Source organism: Salvelinus fontinalis, chromosome 21 (assembly GCF_029448725.1).
Source record: "Salvelinus fontinalis isolate EN_2023a chromosome 21, ASM2944872v1, whole genome shotgun sequence".
Taxonomy (NCBI): domain Eukaryota; kingdom Metazoa; phylum Chordata; class Actinopteri; order Salmoniformes; family Salmonidae; genus Salvelinus; species Salvelinus fontinalis.
This window is the reverse complement of record NC_074685.1, coordinates 16,398,452-16,413,191: the sequence shown is the minus strand read 5'-3', so window position 1 is coordinate 16,413,191 and position 14,740 is coordinate 16,398,452. Positions and strand designations below refer to the sequence as shown.

The following is a 14,740-nucleotide window of genomic DNA, read 5'->3' as shown; positions in this document are numbered from 1 at the left end:
TCCTATATTGTCTATTCCGACTCGCGCTGCGTCACTGCCTGTCTAGGGGCTGTGTACACGTGAATAGCTGAGTGAAATATCATTTTTAGAAGCGCTGCGCAGTCATGAAAGTTGGTCTAATTTACTTGAAACTAAAGTCTACTTAAGTGGAACTTTGTCCTTGTGTTTCTTGACTATTTACATTGTTTTGTTCACAAGCTAGGTTGTTTTTCAATGTTTGAGTTTCAACTGCTAGGAAAGAGGAAACATCGCGTCTACTACATGCTGACTAGACCGGGCATGCTCGTGCGCCATCGCGCACATGTTGATGACTTTGTCCATCCACACCAGACGTGCAGGTTGAAATATAATATATCTCTGAACCACCTACGGTGGGGAGAACAAGTATTTGATACACTGCCGATTTTGCAGGTTTTCCTACTTACAAAGCATGCAGAGGTCTGTAATTTTTATCGTAGGTACACTTCTGTTAGTGAGAGACTGACGGAATCTAAAACAAAAATCCAGAAAATCACATTAATTTGCATTTTATTGCATTGCATAAGTATTTGATCACCGACCAACCAGTAAGAATTCCAGCTCTCACAGACCTGTTAGTTTTTCTTTAAGAAGCCCTCCTGTTCTCCACTCATTACCTGTATTAACTGCACCTGTCCACACACTCAATCAAACAGACTCCAACCTCTCCACAATGGCCAAGACCATTGCAAACAAAGGTTTCTGTACCAAATATTAAGTTCTGCTTTTCTGATGTATCAAATACTTATGTCATGCATAAAATGCAAATTAATTACTTAAAAATCATACAATGTGATTTTCTGGATTTTTTATATGATATGATAAAAAATTACAGAGCTCTACATGCTTTGTAAGTAGGAAAACCTGCAAAATCGGCAGTGTATCAAATACTTGTTCTCCCCACTGTATATTAATTTGGGGACAGGTATAAACGCATGAAACATTCATGGCTCAAGCATTATGTGCGCGAGCGTTGCAAAATAAATGTACACGGTCATGTTATTCAATAATTTCATCCAAACTGCTCTTTGCGCATTAACGAGCGTCTGCGTAGCCAGGCACTAAAATAGAACATGGTTCTATTTTTTACGCTTGATGCGCTGCAAGTCCCGCCTCTCCCATCTCCTTATTGGTTATTAGGAGCATATACTGAGCTGAACTGAGGTCCACACTCCAGTCGGTGGTGATAATGCACTTTAAAGTTGGTTGCCAACCGCCATATAAAGTCAGAAAAAGAAGTAAACTGATGGAGGAGAGATTACTAGAAACTAACTAGGTTTACCCTTTTTTCTCTGTGGGTTAATTGTCAGACTAGAGGACCTTGTGCATTTCAGGACAAATTTGCTAGCAACAGGAAGCTAGCTAAATGGCCATGAATATTTAATGCATTTCGACCTGTCCCCAAATTAATATAGTTGGTTCAGAGTTTGTTTTTATATTTCAACCTGCATGTCCTGATCTCGTCTGGTGTGGGTGGACAAAATCAACATGCACACGATGGCGTACCGCATAGCCGCCTAGTCAGCATGTCCGTCTCACAGGCACAAAGTTGTTTCAAGTTGCGTTACCACGGTAACCCCTCCCCCCCTTAAAGGGGCAGGTGAACATTTCTGTCTCATCTTTGATATTTTTCACAAAAAATGAAATGAATCAATATACTGTAGCACATCACTTATTACTAGTAATACATTTATTGTTTTAGGAACATTAGCATGCTCATCTGTAGTTTTAGCAAAATATATATTTTTTTAAATCTACCTGCCACGGTGGCTGGTGGACCAAAAAGTAAATGTTATGTCCTGGACGCCGCTGCTAAATTGTTACTGCCAATCAAAAAAAGAAGTCTAAAACCTGATATAAAGTATATCGAAAAGATAATGGAGTAATATATTTTCATAATTTAGAACTAAGAACCACCAAAATATAAACTAGACAGTAAGGAAGAATAAAACATATAGAACAAGATCACTGCATTAACCATGGCTAAATGTGTAGAATTGCAGGAAATTTGCTTTAAAACTGCGCCAGAAAGAATTCCTGGGGGAAACACTGCTAACCCAATCTTTAATCGACACAACTATTTTTCTTGCTTATCGCCATAAACATCAGTCAATTCAATATGATTAATTATTTTTGGTGTTCTCAGAGCATTTCATTAGAGCGCTCAAGTAGTCGACAGACTAGTTTAATACAGTAGTTAAAATGGCAGCAGTCTCCCAGCTGCTCCCTTTGTTGTGCAAAGCCACGCTACCGTTGCCACATGTGCCTTGTAAAACATGTCCATCCAGCTTATTGGAACCAGCGCTGGCACCAGAGCAATCTCCCTCTGCTGCGCCCGCCACCAAAGTGGATTATATAAGGCACTAAAAACACACACACACACGGGCCGTGTGTGTCAACAATAGAGGAAAACAATGTCAGAATCAGAATGCATTCCCCCACCTTGCGCATGAACACACATTCACACAATTACACACACACTCCCTGAGATCTTGAAAGTTAATCATTGGTGCATAATGATACAGGAATTAAAGCCTAAATTTGGACCAGGAAGATTAAGTGGATTGATTTAAGACACTCACAAAACCCCAATTCATTCCTGATGGAGGTTATTTCCAGGGTTTTTTCCAGGCAGGGCCCTAGAAAGAGACACAGTGGCCATGGCCTCTCCACTCGCTAACAGAAGCACTAAATAGTTTTTACCATGACTCGGCAGTAACCCTGCAGCCTGCTGTAATTAAGTTCCCGTCCTCCAGTTTTTATAGAGAGGAAGAGACCCGTTTATTACCCTGGGACCACTCGTTTTGCACTCTCCACTTTGGCGTTGGAGACACAACACCTGTTTCCTACCTGTTCAAAATGTACTGTAGGCTTATCTGATTCTCTATGCGCTTTAGAAAGTTATCCTATAGATGTTAGACATGGTACTCAAAGATTTGGGCCATTCTTAATATCAGACAGCAGTATCTCTCAAATAAAGTGTGGTTAAAGTCATTATGGATACAGAAACATGGTCATGTGCATAACTTTTATTTGTCAGTTGAGATCTGTCCCATATCTTTCTGAGGTCGGTAATGTGCTTCATGACTTTTACTATAATGCTTTTCTCTGTGTTTCTCTGACCAGATTGAGGAACCTTCCCAACAGCTTCACCAAGCTTAACCAGATGACTGCTATGTGGCTGTCTGAGAACCAGGTGTGTACACAGCCTCTTGGCTTTCACCATGGGGCTTTCAGGGCTTTATTCTGTTTTTCATACAGGCTTATATCTTTACTGGTAGGGAAATCTCTTCAGTGAGTGTGGTTACATGCACACAATAATGTGATTATTGTGGCTAGTCAGATTAATATAATAGTTTGATTAAAACGTTTACATGCTTTGCAAGAATAACAATTCCCCTAATAATTATGTTCACATGGACACATCTGAAATCAGGGTACCTGATGGCAATTTAAAAATGCAGAAAATCACCAACCAAAACAAACGTTCTACCACAGTGAACATTTTATTTTTGGGAAGGATATTTTATTCTTAGTTCGAATATATAAAGTTTGTATGTGAAAACAACTTCTACCTTCAGTTGTTCTGAACACACCTTACTCGTGCTAAAGAGGGAGGCTCGTTCGACTGCTGCTAGCACATGCACAGATCAAATACACGGCTGGAACGCCGATTAACGTGTTTACATGTCCTAATTTGAAAGATTGTTCAGAAAACCAGGTGTTTTAATCGGCGAATGCTTACTTCGATTTAGACCTTAACGCTGATTTAAGATAAGCAGAGTAAGGTGTTTACATGACTATTGCATAATCTGTCTACTGCCATAATCAGTTTAATATCTAATTATTAGTCTGCATGTAAACTTACTCATTGTTTGTATGGAGCGTCGAGGTGCTTGTTGTTTTATGACCCTCTTATTTCAAAATCCTCCCTCGAGTGTCATCAGAATGGTATGGGTGGGAGGGAGAGCTGTAATTGAGTATCTGACACACACACACACACACACACACACACACACACACACACACACACACACACACACACACGAGTGGCCACTGAGCTGCTCTCAAACGTGTGGACGGCAGTGCACTTCCTTGTCTCTCCGCTCCTCAAATGGTGTAATGAAACATTTGGCACATTTGGCACCCCTACAGTAACTGTTTCTCGGCGGTTCGAGAGCGGCAAAGTGTAGTTGTGCAACCAGCAGCTCCCGACAGCCAGCCTCAGACTAATCCCATTGGACACAGTACAACCTGTCAAAACACAGCTTAAACCCAATAAAACACTTCCACGGTATCTAATTCCACACACCATATCGCATGGAGGGCCTTTCTCCAAAGCCCCAAGCTAACAGCTATTGACCACTCACTGTGCTGAGAGGATTTGACCAGAGACTGGAGAGAGAGAGGCTCCCCTTAAAACAAAGAGATATGTTTTGATTGAATATAGGTTGGATGGACACGTTTGTCCAGCCGTCCACTTTTTCAGAAGAGTTGATGTTTTAATTGCAGCCCTGGGCCCCTATTCACAAAGCGTTGGAGTAGTAAGGGTGCTGATCTAGCATCATTTGTGCCTTTCTAATCATAATCAGTAAGAAAGGAGAGACCTGATCCTAGATCAGCACACTTTGTGATTACAGGCCCAGTTCTTCCCCAGTGGGTTTTAATTAGGAGGTTGTGGTAATGATGTGAACGGGGGGTTAGCTCCTGCCAGCTGGGTCCTTATTGATTGTTATCTACTGTGGTTTAATTGCCCAACAAAGTCAGAAACACACACACACACTACAGAGTTTAATAATCAACCCGGATGTCTCTGGTTGAGGTCAGCCACGCTGAGGAAGGCCTACTTTTCCCTCCTCCAGGGAAATAGAGCTCTGATCATCTCCTAATGCTACTGTCCAAAGCCCTTAGTGTACCTGGAAACCAAATTAAATGGATGATTTCCACCAGTGAATATGTAGACCTATTCATGAAAGATTACCTTGGACTGTCCTCTCCCTTGCTTATTTGACAAACTATTATTTGTCAAGACATTTTCATGACAGTTTTCAAAAGCCATCGGGATATTCAACATGTATTATTATACCACTGTCTTATGTTCTCTCTCTCCCCTCCGCCACAGTCGAAGCCCCTCATCCCTCTGCAGAAGGAGGAGGATCCAGAGACCCACAAGACGGTTCTCACCAACTACATGTTCCCCCAGCAGACCAGGACAGAGGACTGTGAGTACTAGACAATCTGGAGTTTTAAACTAATACAAATACCTACTATCTATGGGCTAGGTCCTGTTCTAACACCTTTACAATACATCTCTCCTTGTGGTGATCACTGATCTATATAGTATGTGTTTAGATAAACAAATGTCATGTTTCCCCTCCTATTTCATTAGTCATTCTATGGCAGATCAGGGATCATTGAAATAACTGGGCCACCATCGAGGTCGGTCACATCCTACTAAATTCCAGGCTGACTGTGTTGTTTCAGTGCCGAACTTCCAGTGTAATCGCTACCACAATGATCATATTTCATTATCTGCTTCTCATTCTTTATCTTCCTCCAATCATAAATTTGATCATGTGATTCCGGCAACCAGGAAGTGATTGTCTTGGATGGTTGTTGTGTTGGCCACATTATCTCCTTTGTCTGAGGAGGAGGAGGGGGGGTAGAAACACAATCCGTTACCCCTCCTTCTCTACATATGTTACCTTGGGCACGAGGTTTACTATTACATCGGTTAGCATTCATCAGCTCTTCATCTCTCTCTTGTTAACTCGAAATGACACAACGACAAGGTTCCAGTTTAACAAAGTTTACTCTACTATATGAACACACTACAAGTAGCCATTACACTCAAGGCCAGGTCCATCAACGACTCCACTTCCTGCGCATGCGCACTCTTGACTGAGTGATAGCCCCGTAATAACAGAAATATAGGGATACTTAAAACATGAACTTAACAATCTCCCCCAATCTCCCCCTTATTTTATTTGTATTACTCAAGCTGCCACTTTCCATTACTGAGAGCCTGTAGGAGCGAGAGCCTGTAGGAGCACAAGACCGGATGCTCCTTTTTTAGTCAGACAGTCAGCAAGCTTTTCCTTTGTGGTCTACCACAGAATCCGCTGGATTCTCTGTGCTTGAATAAGTTCCTTGATGCTGCTAATCTCAAAGTCTTTTCTCTGACAGACTTGGTTAACTTCACAGCATCAACTAATGAGTAGTTGACAGTGACACAAACTACAGGTAGAAAGTGCCGTTTTGTCCCACCAGTGTTAACCTAGCGAAGCATCACTGAAGACAACTAGTTTCCAACATGCTGAAACTTTAAAGTCACTTTTTGTGATTTCAGTTTACGAACAACTTTGTTTGCCTCATGAATGGTTTGTACAGTGGCGTGTTTTGTGTTAGATGCCAAGTTGCAACCATCAAACCAGGTCTACTCTGTCTCGCAGCCCATAAAATGTGTCCTATCTTTGACCTCAATTGACCAGCTTCAATTCCACAGAGGGGAATTCCTTTGTACGGCTCTTGAAGAATCCATGTGGATAGGTTGAAGATTCTTGATATAGCTCTCCTGTTGCATCAGTATTTTTCCATCAACTGTAATAAACTCTATGCCAACATAACAAAAATGATCATGCTCCTCACGGCCAATCTAGAAAACAGCTTTGAGGTGTGGAATCACAGTTGAAGCAAAGGTCTGTGAGCCACCCCAGATAAAGTCATCAACATGCCAGGCAAGTACTCCAGTCACATTGCAGTCTTGATCAAGCCAATAGAAGACTGCAGAATCCACTTGTGACATTTTTCCACCTGTATTCAGCATTGTTGCCTTGACTTTGTTGTACCAGTAGAGTGATCCATCTGCCAGTCCATACACACACTTCTTTAGTTTCCACAGTGTTCCTTCGCTTTTAGCTTCAGGCGGAGGTCGGATGTGAATGTCCCTTGACAGCTCTGTTCCCTGCAAAAATCCAGATTTGATGTCTATGGAATTAAGTTTCCATTTTTTCTGGCAGATCACTGACATCAGCAATCTGAGTGACTCTGAGGCGCATGTCGGTGAGTCTTTTGGGAGTTCTTTAGCAGCCAGCTCCTCAAAACCTCTAGCCACTAGATGTGCTTTGGGCACTATTCCAGTTAAGGATTCTTTAAGGGTACACACCCACCTTGTTGAGACGCACTTTTGGCCAATGTCTTTGACTTCCTCAAACACTCCATTTGTCCTCCAATTACTGAGCTCATCTAGCTTAGCTGAGTCAAATGACACGTCCTTTGTTTCAAGTACATCATGATTTTGAATGTTTTTCTGTTTTTCTCGATTTTCCATTGGTTCAATTCTGATATTATCTACAAGTGGCAGGTCAGCTGACCCTGTTGTAGCAGAAAGTGTAGCTGGTTCAGAGTACTGCAAGTTGTACCAGCTCTTGTGTTTTGCTTTTCCTGCTCGTCCAATGACGGTTGCTGTATGTGGAATACCACTTTCTCTGTCAGTGTATTTAACAGTTTGTCCAGTTTTCAGATTGGAACAACCATGTTCTCTTAACACATGTGGCTGTTGAATGTTTTCCTCATTTGAACACTCAACAGTATTACCTGTGGCATGGTTGAAGGTCTCTACTCCATTTCCTGTGTCAGTTTCGGTGTCCATATCATTGGATGCGACATCTGGTAGGTCTGTTACTGTGTCCTTTTTGTCATTTTCATTAAGAGACTGATTCTCAGCAACAGCCCCTCTATCTTGTTGATCATTTACTTTCCGCAATCTTCAGTGATGCACCCTGACACTCATGCCTCCGTGCCTCACAAATATCACCACACCATCTTGACCAATGACTACTCCCGGTCCTTTCCACTCTTGACAGTCAACTCGTTTGTAGTACATTTTGTTTCCAGTTTCGTACTTCTCATCATCATTATTCCCTGAACTGCTGAGTAACTTCTGAAGTCTGTCAACTGTATCATGTCCAAACTGTTTGTAAAGCTTTAACAATACTTTGTGTTTTTCTTTAGTGCTCATGTTCTCTGTGTCAGTCAGAATCTCATTTTTGCATGGACTCTGTGTGATGTCTTTGTCTAAAATGTTTACACAATAGTGGCCTGAGGTAGTAAGTTCAAGAGTCACTGGCTGTTTAAACATCACTGCCTGGTCATGTTTTATGTCTAGTACAGCCCCTGCCTTCTTGAGGGAAGCTTTGCTTAATAGTAAGGGGATATCTGTAGGGACCACCTCTGTTTCAATGTGACACTTAGTCTGACCAATTTTTGCTGGTATCTTAACTCTCTTGGTAGAATGGACAATTCTCTCATCTCCAAATTTGAAAGCTCTGTTGCTTGGTGTGTCAATCATATTTTGTACTTCTTTCATATTTAGTTCACTGACATAGTTATCAAGCCATTTTGCACCACACACTGTCCGTGTACATGCAGTATCAATCACAGCAGATCCTAAGGATTCAACTATAAAAATCTCAGTATCAGAAGCAGATTCATTTGAAAACAGTGTGATGTTACACTGCTCTATCTCTGTGTTTACATTTTCCTCTGTTAGTTTAACTTGTTCATTTTTATGAGGACAGTCTTTAACCCAATGGTAAGTGCTTTGACAAATTGCACATTTTGATCTCCTTCCATATTTGTCCAGTGGATTTGTGCCGGGAAATGGCGCCATCTTCTGGTTGTCTTGAGAACGTGACTTGTTGGCGCCTTTTCTGTGCTGCTCGGTGTAATATGCTGCGTCACTCACTTGCATTCCATCTGTTATTGGCGCGACAGACGTCTTTTCACCAAATATTCTTTTTAGTTCCGACTTCATAGATGCAAAAGTCAGCACAGTACAAACAGTCAAAGCCAACTGTTTCTCCCTACCATCTAGACAGGCAGTGTCTAGCAACTTGAACCCTAACACTGCATCTGGGAGAACCATGTCGTACTTGCGCATCCTATTGTACCTCTGTTCGAAATCAATGATGTAGTCCGTCATTGCAACCGAAATATCTCTCGTAACACTGTCAAAGTTTGAATATGCCTCGTAGGCACGGTCTTTCTCTTCTTTAAGAAATACAGAATCCAGTGCTGTGATCAAAGTTCCCATACCGTCATCCTTGTTCAAATCCTCTACGGATATTTCCAGTGTATCGCTCTTCCCTCGAGCGATAATACCACCGCAAGTGCTTGCTTTTTCGCGTCCAGATTAGTAACGCGTGTTCAGATTCCCAGTTCATTTTTCCAACTTTCGTACGACCTCTTCTCGTCGAAGCGAGGTGGCACCTTGTAGTTAGAAGCCATCCTCTGTTACCAATGTTAACTCGAAATGACACAACGACAAGGTTCCAGTTTAACAAAGTTTACTCTACTATATGAACACACTACAAGTAGCCATTACACTCAAGGCCAGGTCCATCAACGACTCCACTTCCTGCGCATGCGCACTCTTGACTGAGTGATAGCCCCGTAATAACAGAAATATAGGGATACTTAAAACATGAATTTAACATCTCTGACCTCCTGTTGGGAGAGGATACTGCATCTTACAGGTGCTAGGCCTTGGAGGGGAAATTGTGAATCTTTTATCAATTCACTGCTATTACGTCCCAATTTGTTTTTGGGGCACCCGCCAGATCTAGCCAGCCCCTTAATTGGAATGTCGGTGCTTTGAACATTTTGGGCCTGAAACAAGCTCTCATTGTTTGCCGGGAACAGGGGCAAATCTCCAAAATTGAAACTAAATGGATTCAGGAGGGGGTGAGATTAAATAGTCTTAACCTGTTTCCTAGCAACACAACTTTTGTACTGCTCTGAAGTGGAATCTTGGCTTCAAACACAGCCCAGGCTTAGAGAGAACTGGTCCGGAAGTCATGACTGAGTTGAGTTGTCAAAAACAAACAGAATTCTCACCTGTATTTTTAATACTCTATTAACTTAACTCACACAACCATGTTTGGATATCAAGTGGTATTGATAACACAAACATATATTTACAAAACTGAGAATGTGTTAATTAGTGGTATATAACTGTGGTAAGGTTTCATAACATTTTATTCAATTATTTTATTTTATCTCTAGATGTATGCATAACAAATGTAATTGGAATACTGCATAAAGGTTTGTGCAGCTAGAAAGAGGATGTGTGGTGTGTCTCCTCCTCAGGCATCCCAAACTCTGACAGTGAGAGCTTCAACCCCTCTTTGTGGGAGGAGCAAAGGAAGCAGCGGGCCCAGGTGGCCTTCGAGTGTGACGAGGACAAGGATGAGAGGGAGACGCCTCCGCGGGTCAGTACTCAGCCCACACATACACACACTTGCAGACAGCGAGAGGCACCCGCTTACGTACATAAATGCACACACGCTGATACACACACTTACAAACACACACACTTGTGTACACAGTATCTACACACCTCTCTTTCCTCACTGTGTTGTAGATTGTAGCTAGTGTGGTTGACAAAGTGTCAGAGGGTGATATTATGCAAATGTGAGCTAATGAAAGTAGATGAAAAACGATGTCCAGTTAGCGTGCGATGAAAATGAGGGTCAAATAACCTTGCTCTGTACTCACAATGCTTACGCACATTACACAGTCCTCATTACTAAGTTGTCAAGGTTGTTGAAACACTATGGCAAGGGATACAAATCGACTTTCTGGTGTAAAAGCACGTTTCTTTGCTGTCTCCTGAATGTAAAATCTAGTTCTGTTGAGTCACCTTATGTATCAGAAGGCTTCAAGCTACTGCCACATTACCTATCACAGATTGGCCTTTCCCTCTTCCCTTGTATTAAAGAGAGATGTCTGCATGTTACTGCCTGTACCGGAGTCTCTAAGGAATGTCCAGTTGTCCAATGTCTATTGTCTCACACTGAAATGGAAGCTGCTTGCAGTTCATAGTGAGGAGGTTCTGAATAATTTCTTTCAAACCAATTGTGGTGTTTCACACAGTCTCCAACGTGTACCACTGACACAATATGGCTGTCTGGCTGCAGTGTCTCTCCAGCAGACTGGGAGGACGGGCCTGCTGGGAAGAGGCACACCGCCTCTCAAGCTGTCAGTCTGACTGAGGAGCAGCAGTGTCACCTCCATTGGCAGCTGAGCCCAACTGCTCCCCCTCCCTCACCCGTCCCTCTCCCCACCCCCTGAGGAACCCTCCTGGTTCACTGTATTTTCATTTTTTTTCTTGCGCGTTTGCGTCTCTTTAGGAGGGCAACCTGAAGCGCTACCCGACACCGTACCCAGACGAGCTGAAGAACATGGTGAAGACGGCCCAGTCGATCGCTCACAGGCTGAAGGAGGACGAGTCGGGCGACGAGTCGGGGAAGGATGCCAGACCTAATGAGCGGATCCATGTGGGAGTGCAGGACGTGGGAGTCAAGGTTGAGCCTATTGTCTGTAAACACTGGCAAATGTGCAAACTACACACACACACACACACACACACACACAGGCAACAAACAACTTGGATACAGTGTGTTGTATTGGAAAATAACCTAAGATAAAATGAAGACTGCTCCACGTGGTGTATGGTTTCACAAGTATTTACATATTAACATATTCTATTGGAAATATAAGGAATCCCAATGAACCTATTGTACATTAATTCACTGTTACACTTTATTACAGTTCTGTCCAATATTTACTTGCCACCTAATTACAAGTTAGATGGGTAACAAATGACATAACAACAACAACCTAATAATGACTCTGTAATAGAAACAAGTCTGCTTTATATAACCTTCTGTTGGTTTGGGGTTTTGACCAGGTGATCGAGGCTCCCCGCGCCAATGGCAAGCCAGTAGAGATGGAGCCCAAAGCGCCTGTCTGTGTCCAGGACTCCACAGTACCCCTGGAGACCTCTGAATCCTACACCTCCCAGAAGACCTCACTCCGGACCTCGGAAAATACCAAGACCATGAACCACGAGGACACCCTGGAGGTACGCTACTCTGAACGGTGCTACACATCACACCTCATTGGCCATACACATTGTGACTCTTGCACATTTATTTTGTGGTCGTTTGTGTCAAGTCTTTTTCTCTGCAGGATTCTGAGGAGCTTTCATCTGAGGAGGAGATGAAGATGGCGGAGATGAGACCTCCTCTCATTGAGATCTCCATCAACCAGCCCAAAGTGGTGGCACTTAGTAAAGACAAAAAAGGTACCACGGCAGACACATGGCTCCTTTTAGGATTAACAACTGGTAGAAAGATGGTTAGACGATGGTTAGACGGTTAGAAAGATGGTTCTACAACTATGTAACTACTGACAAGTAGTACACCCAGAAATCATCCAAAACCCTCTCAGAACTATGAATGTGTACACACTGACCGAGTTCTCCTCTCTTGGTTGGACAGATGACGGTAAAGACGCTGACTCGTTGCTGGACGAGACAGTGGCCAACAGCAATCAGAACAACAGCAACTGTTCATCCCCGTCACGCATGTCGGACTCTGTGTCTCTGACCACGGACAGCAGTCAGGACAACTCCCTGTGCACCCCCGAGAGAGAGGCCAAGATGCCCTTCCTACCCAAGAGCAGGTGGGTGAAGTCTAGTTTTTCTCAGGGTTTCTTGAGGATGGAAGGTAGGATTTACTTGCTATTAGGGATGTGATTTTTTTTTAAATAGAAGCTCTAAACATCCTAATCAAAAGATCACTAGGGAGCATAGAACAGTGAAGGTTTTTTTCTCATTTGAAATGTTGTCTCAACTAAGGAAATAACTTTGTATGTGTTCATACTAGATCTAACTAAGAGGGTTGGATTTCCTAGTCATTGCGAATGTAGGCCGGGGTTCCTGCGCAGCTGCCATGCTTATACTCTGAATGCCTGAACACTCGACAACAACAACAAACCATTATGTTGTGCTTTCTGTTCCAGGCAAGAGGATGAGAACATGAATCAGCAGAAGGTAAGCACCCCTCTCCTCCAGAACGGCAACGGCCCAGACACGACCCTGCAGGCCCTCCTGAAGAACCAGCAGTGCTACGAGTCCAAGCCAGAGAAGATTGTGGGGGACTACGACCTGTCCATGGAGGAGAGGCTGGCCTTCATCAAGAAGGGCATCAACAACGGCATGGGAGACGGCTACACCCAGTGGGACCAGATCAACATGAACGTGGCTAAGCTCCCGCCGCAGCCGGACAACATGGTGGTCCAGCTGGATGACTGTCCGAATGGCACAAGCACCAAGGAGGCCTTTCACCATTTGCCTCCGCCGTATAACAACAAAAACTCTACGGCGCCCATTACAGACCACTTGGAGAACGGCAGCCAGCTGGGCGACCACTTTAACGGCCGCTCCAGCGAGGGATTGGCCGTGTCGCCCATGAGGTTAGACTCTGCCACGTCGGTGGTACGGACTGCTTCGGCGTGCGTGACGTCCAGCAGTGACATGTCACTGTCTCGCAGCACAGAGGAGCTGTCCCCGGGGGCCAAGGCTCAGAGCATCACCAACATTGAGACAGGGGAGATGAAGCTGTACTCCTTGGACACTGAGGGGGGCTCCTATGAGGGTGGCGTAGTGGGCAGGATGGCCGGAGCCGTACCGGGGGCCCAGGGTCAAAGCATCGTCCGCAGCAAGTCAGCCTCCCTGCTAAACGACCAGCCCTTCCAGGTCTATCCCGGCTCTTCAGCCTCTTCCTCCGACCTGCTCGCCAGCTCCTCAAAGCCTCCTGTCAGCACCGGCCGCTACCCCGTCCCCTCAGGCATGGCCATAGGCCCGCCGCCCCAGTACAACGTACAGTACACCAGCAGCGCCTTGCCTAAAGAAGGCCTGTGGACCCATAGGACCCTCGTCCCCCCTGACCAGGGCTACCTCCCTCCACCCCAGCACTCTCTGGCCAACACCAACTACTCCAACCGCAACCAGGCCCCTCCATATCCCCACCAGGCCCAGCAGAGAGGCCCGCCTATGGGGCCCAAGCAGCCCGGTGACATGTGGGCTAAGGAGAGACACCTGCCCCCCGGTGGTCAGCCACGGAGCAGCACCCTGCAGAGGCAGAGCAGCAGCTCTTCCACGGCCTCTATGGGGGACCCCCGGCGCATGCAGGTGCCCGAGGGAGACTACATGACGTACAGGGACATCCACACCCTGGGCCGGGGGCCGCTGGCCATAGCCCAGAACATGCAGAGGCCTCTGTCGGCCCGCACCTACAGCATCGACGGGCCCTGTGCCCCCAGGCCTCACAGCGCCAGGCCACAGCCCCACGAGCTGCCCGAGAGGACCATGTCGGTCAGCGACTTCAACTACCAGCACGTCAGCCCCAGTAAAAGGCCCAATGCCAGGGTGAAGTCTGAGCAATCGCTGTTGGACGGGCCAGGAGGACCGGGAGCAGGAGGAAGGGTACCAGTGGATTGGAGAGACCAGGTGATGCGCCACATCGAGGCCAAGAAGATGGAAAAGGTAGAGTATTTGACATATATTTAATGAGCAATCTATTTGATTGTACTTTTCATTCGGTATGATTGATAATAATCTTAATGGCCAATCTTAATGGCATATCCCACGATAGAGGTCACATCTGTTTAAGTGGGAACATGAGTAAGAATATCGCATGGTTATGGTGTTAACAGCCTAGGTTGTTATTTGGTCATTTTTTTCTTTGATCATGTGTTAGCTGAGATGACCTCACACCGTCCATTCAGAAACCTCATGAACCACATTATAGTGGTGTTTCTGTTTCATTATCTATCTTCATGACCTGTCCAGTTCCTTACATGAAAATAGCCACTT

General features: G+C 44.5%; 1 protein-coding gene across 4 annotated transcripts in view; it reads left to right on the top strand.

Moving 5' to 3' along the window:
- LOC129818331 (erbin-like) overlaps positions 1–14,740 on the top strand; it is a 143,690-nt gene that overhangs the window by 106,004 nt on the left and 22,946 nt on the right. For 2 of the 4 annotated variants that reach the window (XM_055874113.1, XM_055874115.1), the window contains exons 14-21: positions 3,145–3,214; positions 5,141–5,240; positions 10,168–10,289; positions 11,211–11,384; positions 11,771–11,944; positions 12,037–12,166; positions 12,363–12,546; positions 12,886–14,410. In XM_055874113.1, the coding sequence (XP_055730088.1) occupies positions 3,145–3,214; positions 5,141–5,240; positions 10,168–10,289; positions 11,211–11,384; positions 11,771–11,944; positions 12,037–12,166; positions 12,363–12,546; positions 12,886–14,410 (2,479 nt within the window). The remainder of the gene's footprint in view (positions 1–3,144; positions 3,215–5,140; positions 5,241–10,167; positions 10,290–11,210; positions 11,385–11,770; positions 11,945–12,036; positions 12,167–12,362; positions 12,547–12,885; positions 14,411–14,740) is intronic. The other 2 variants (XM_055874114.1, XM_055874116.1) reach the window with 1 other exon arrangement.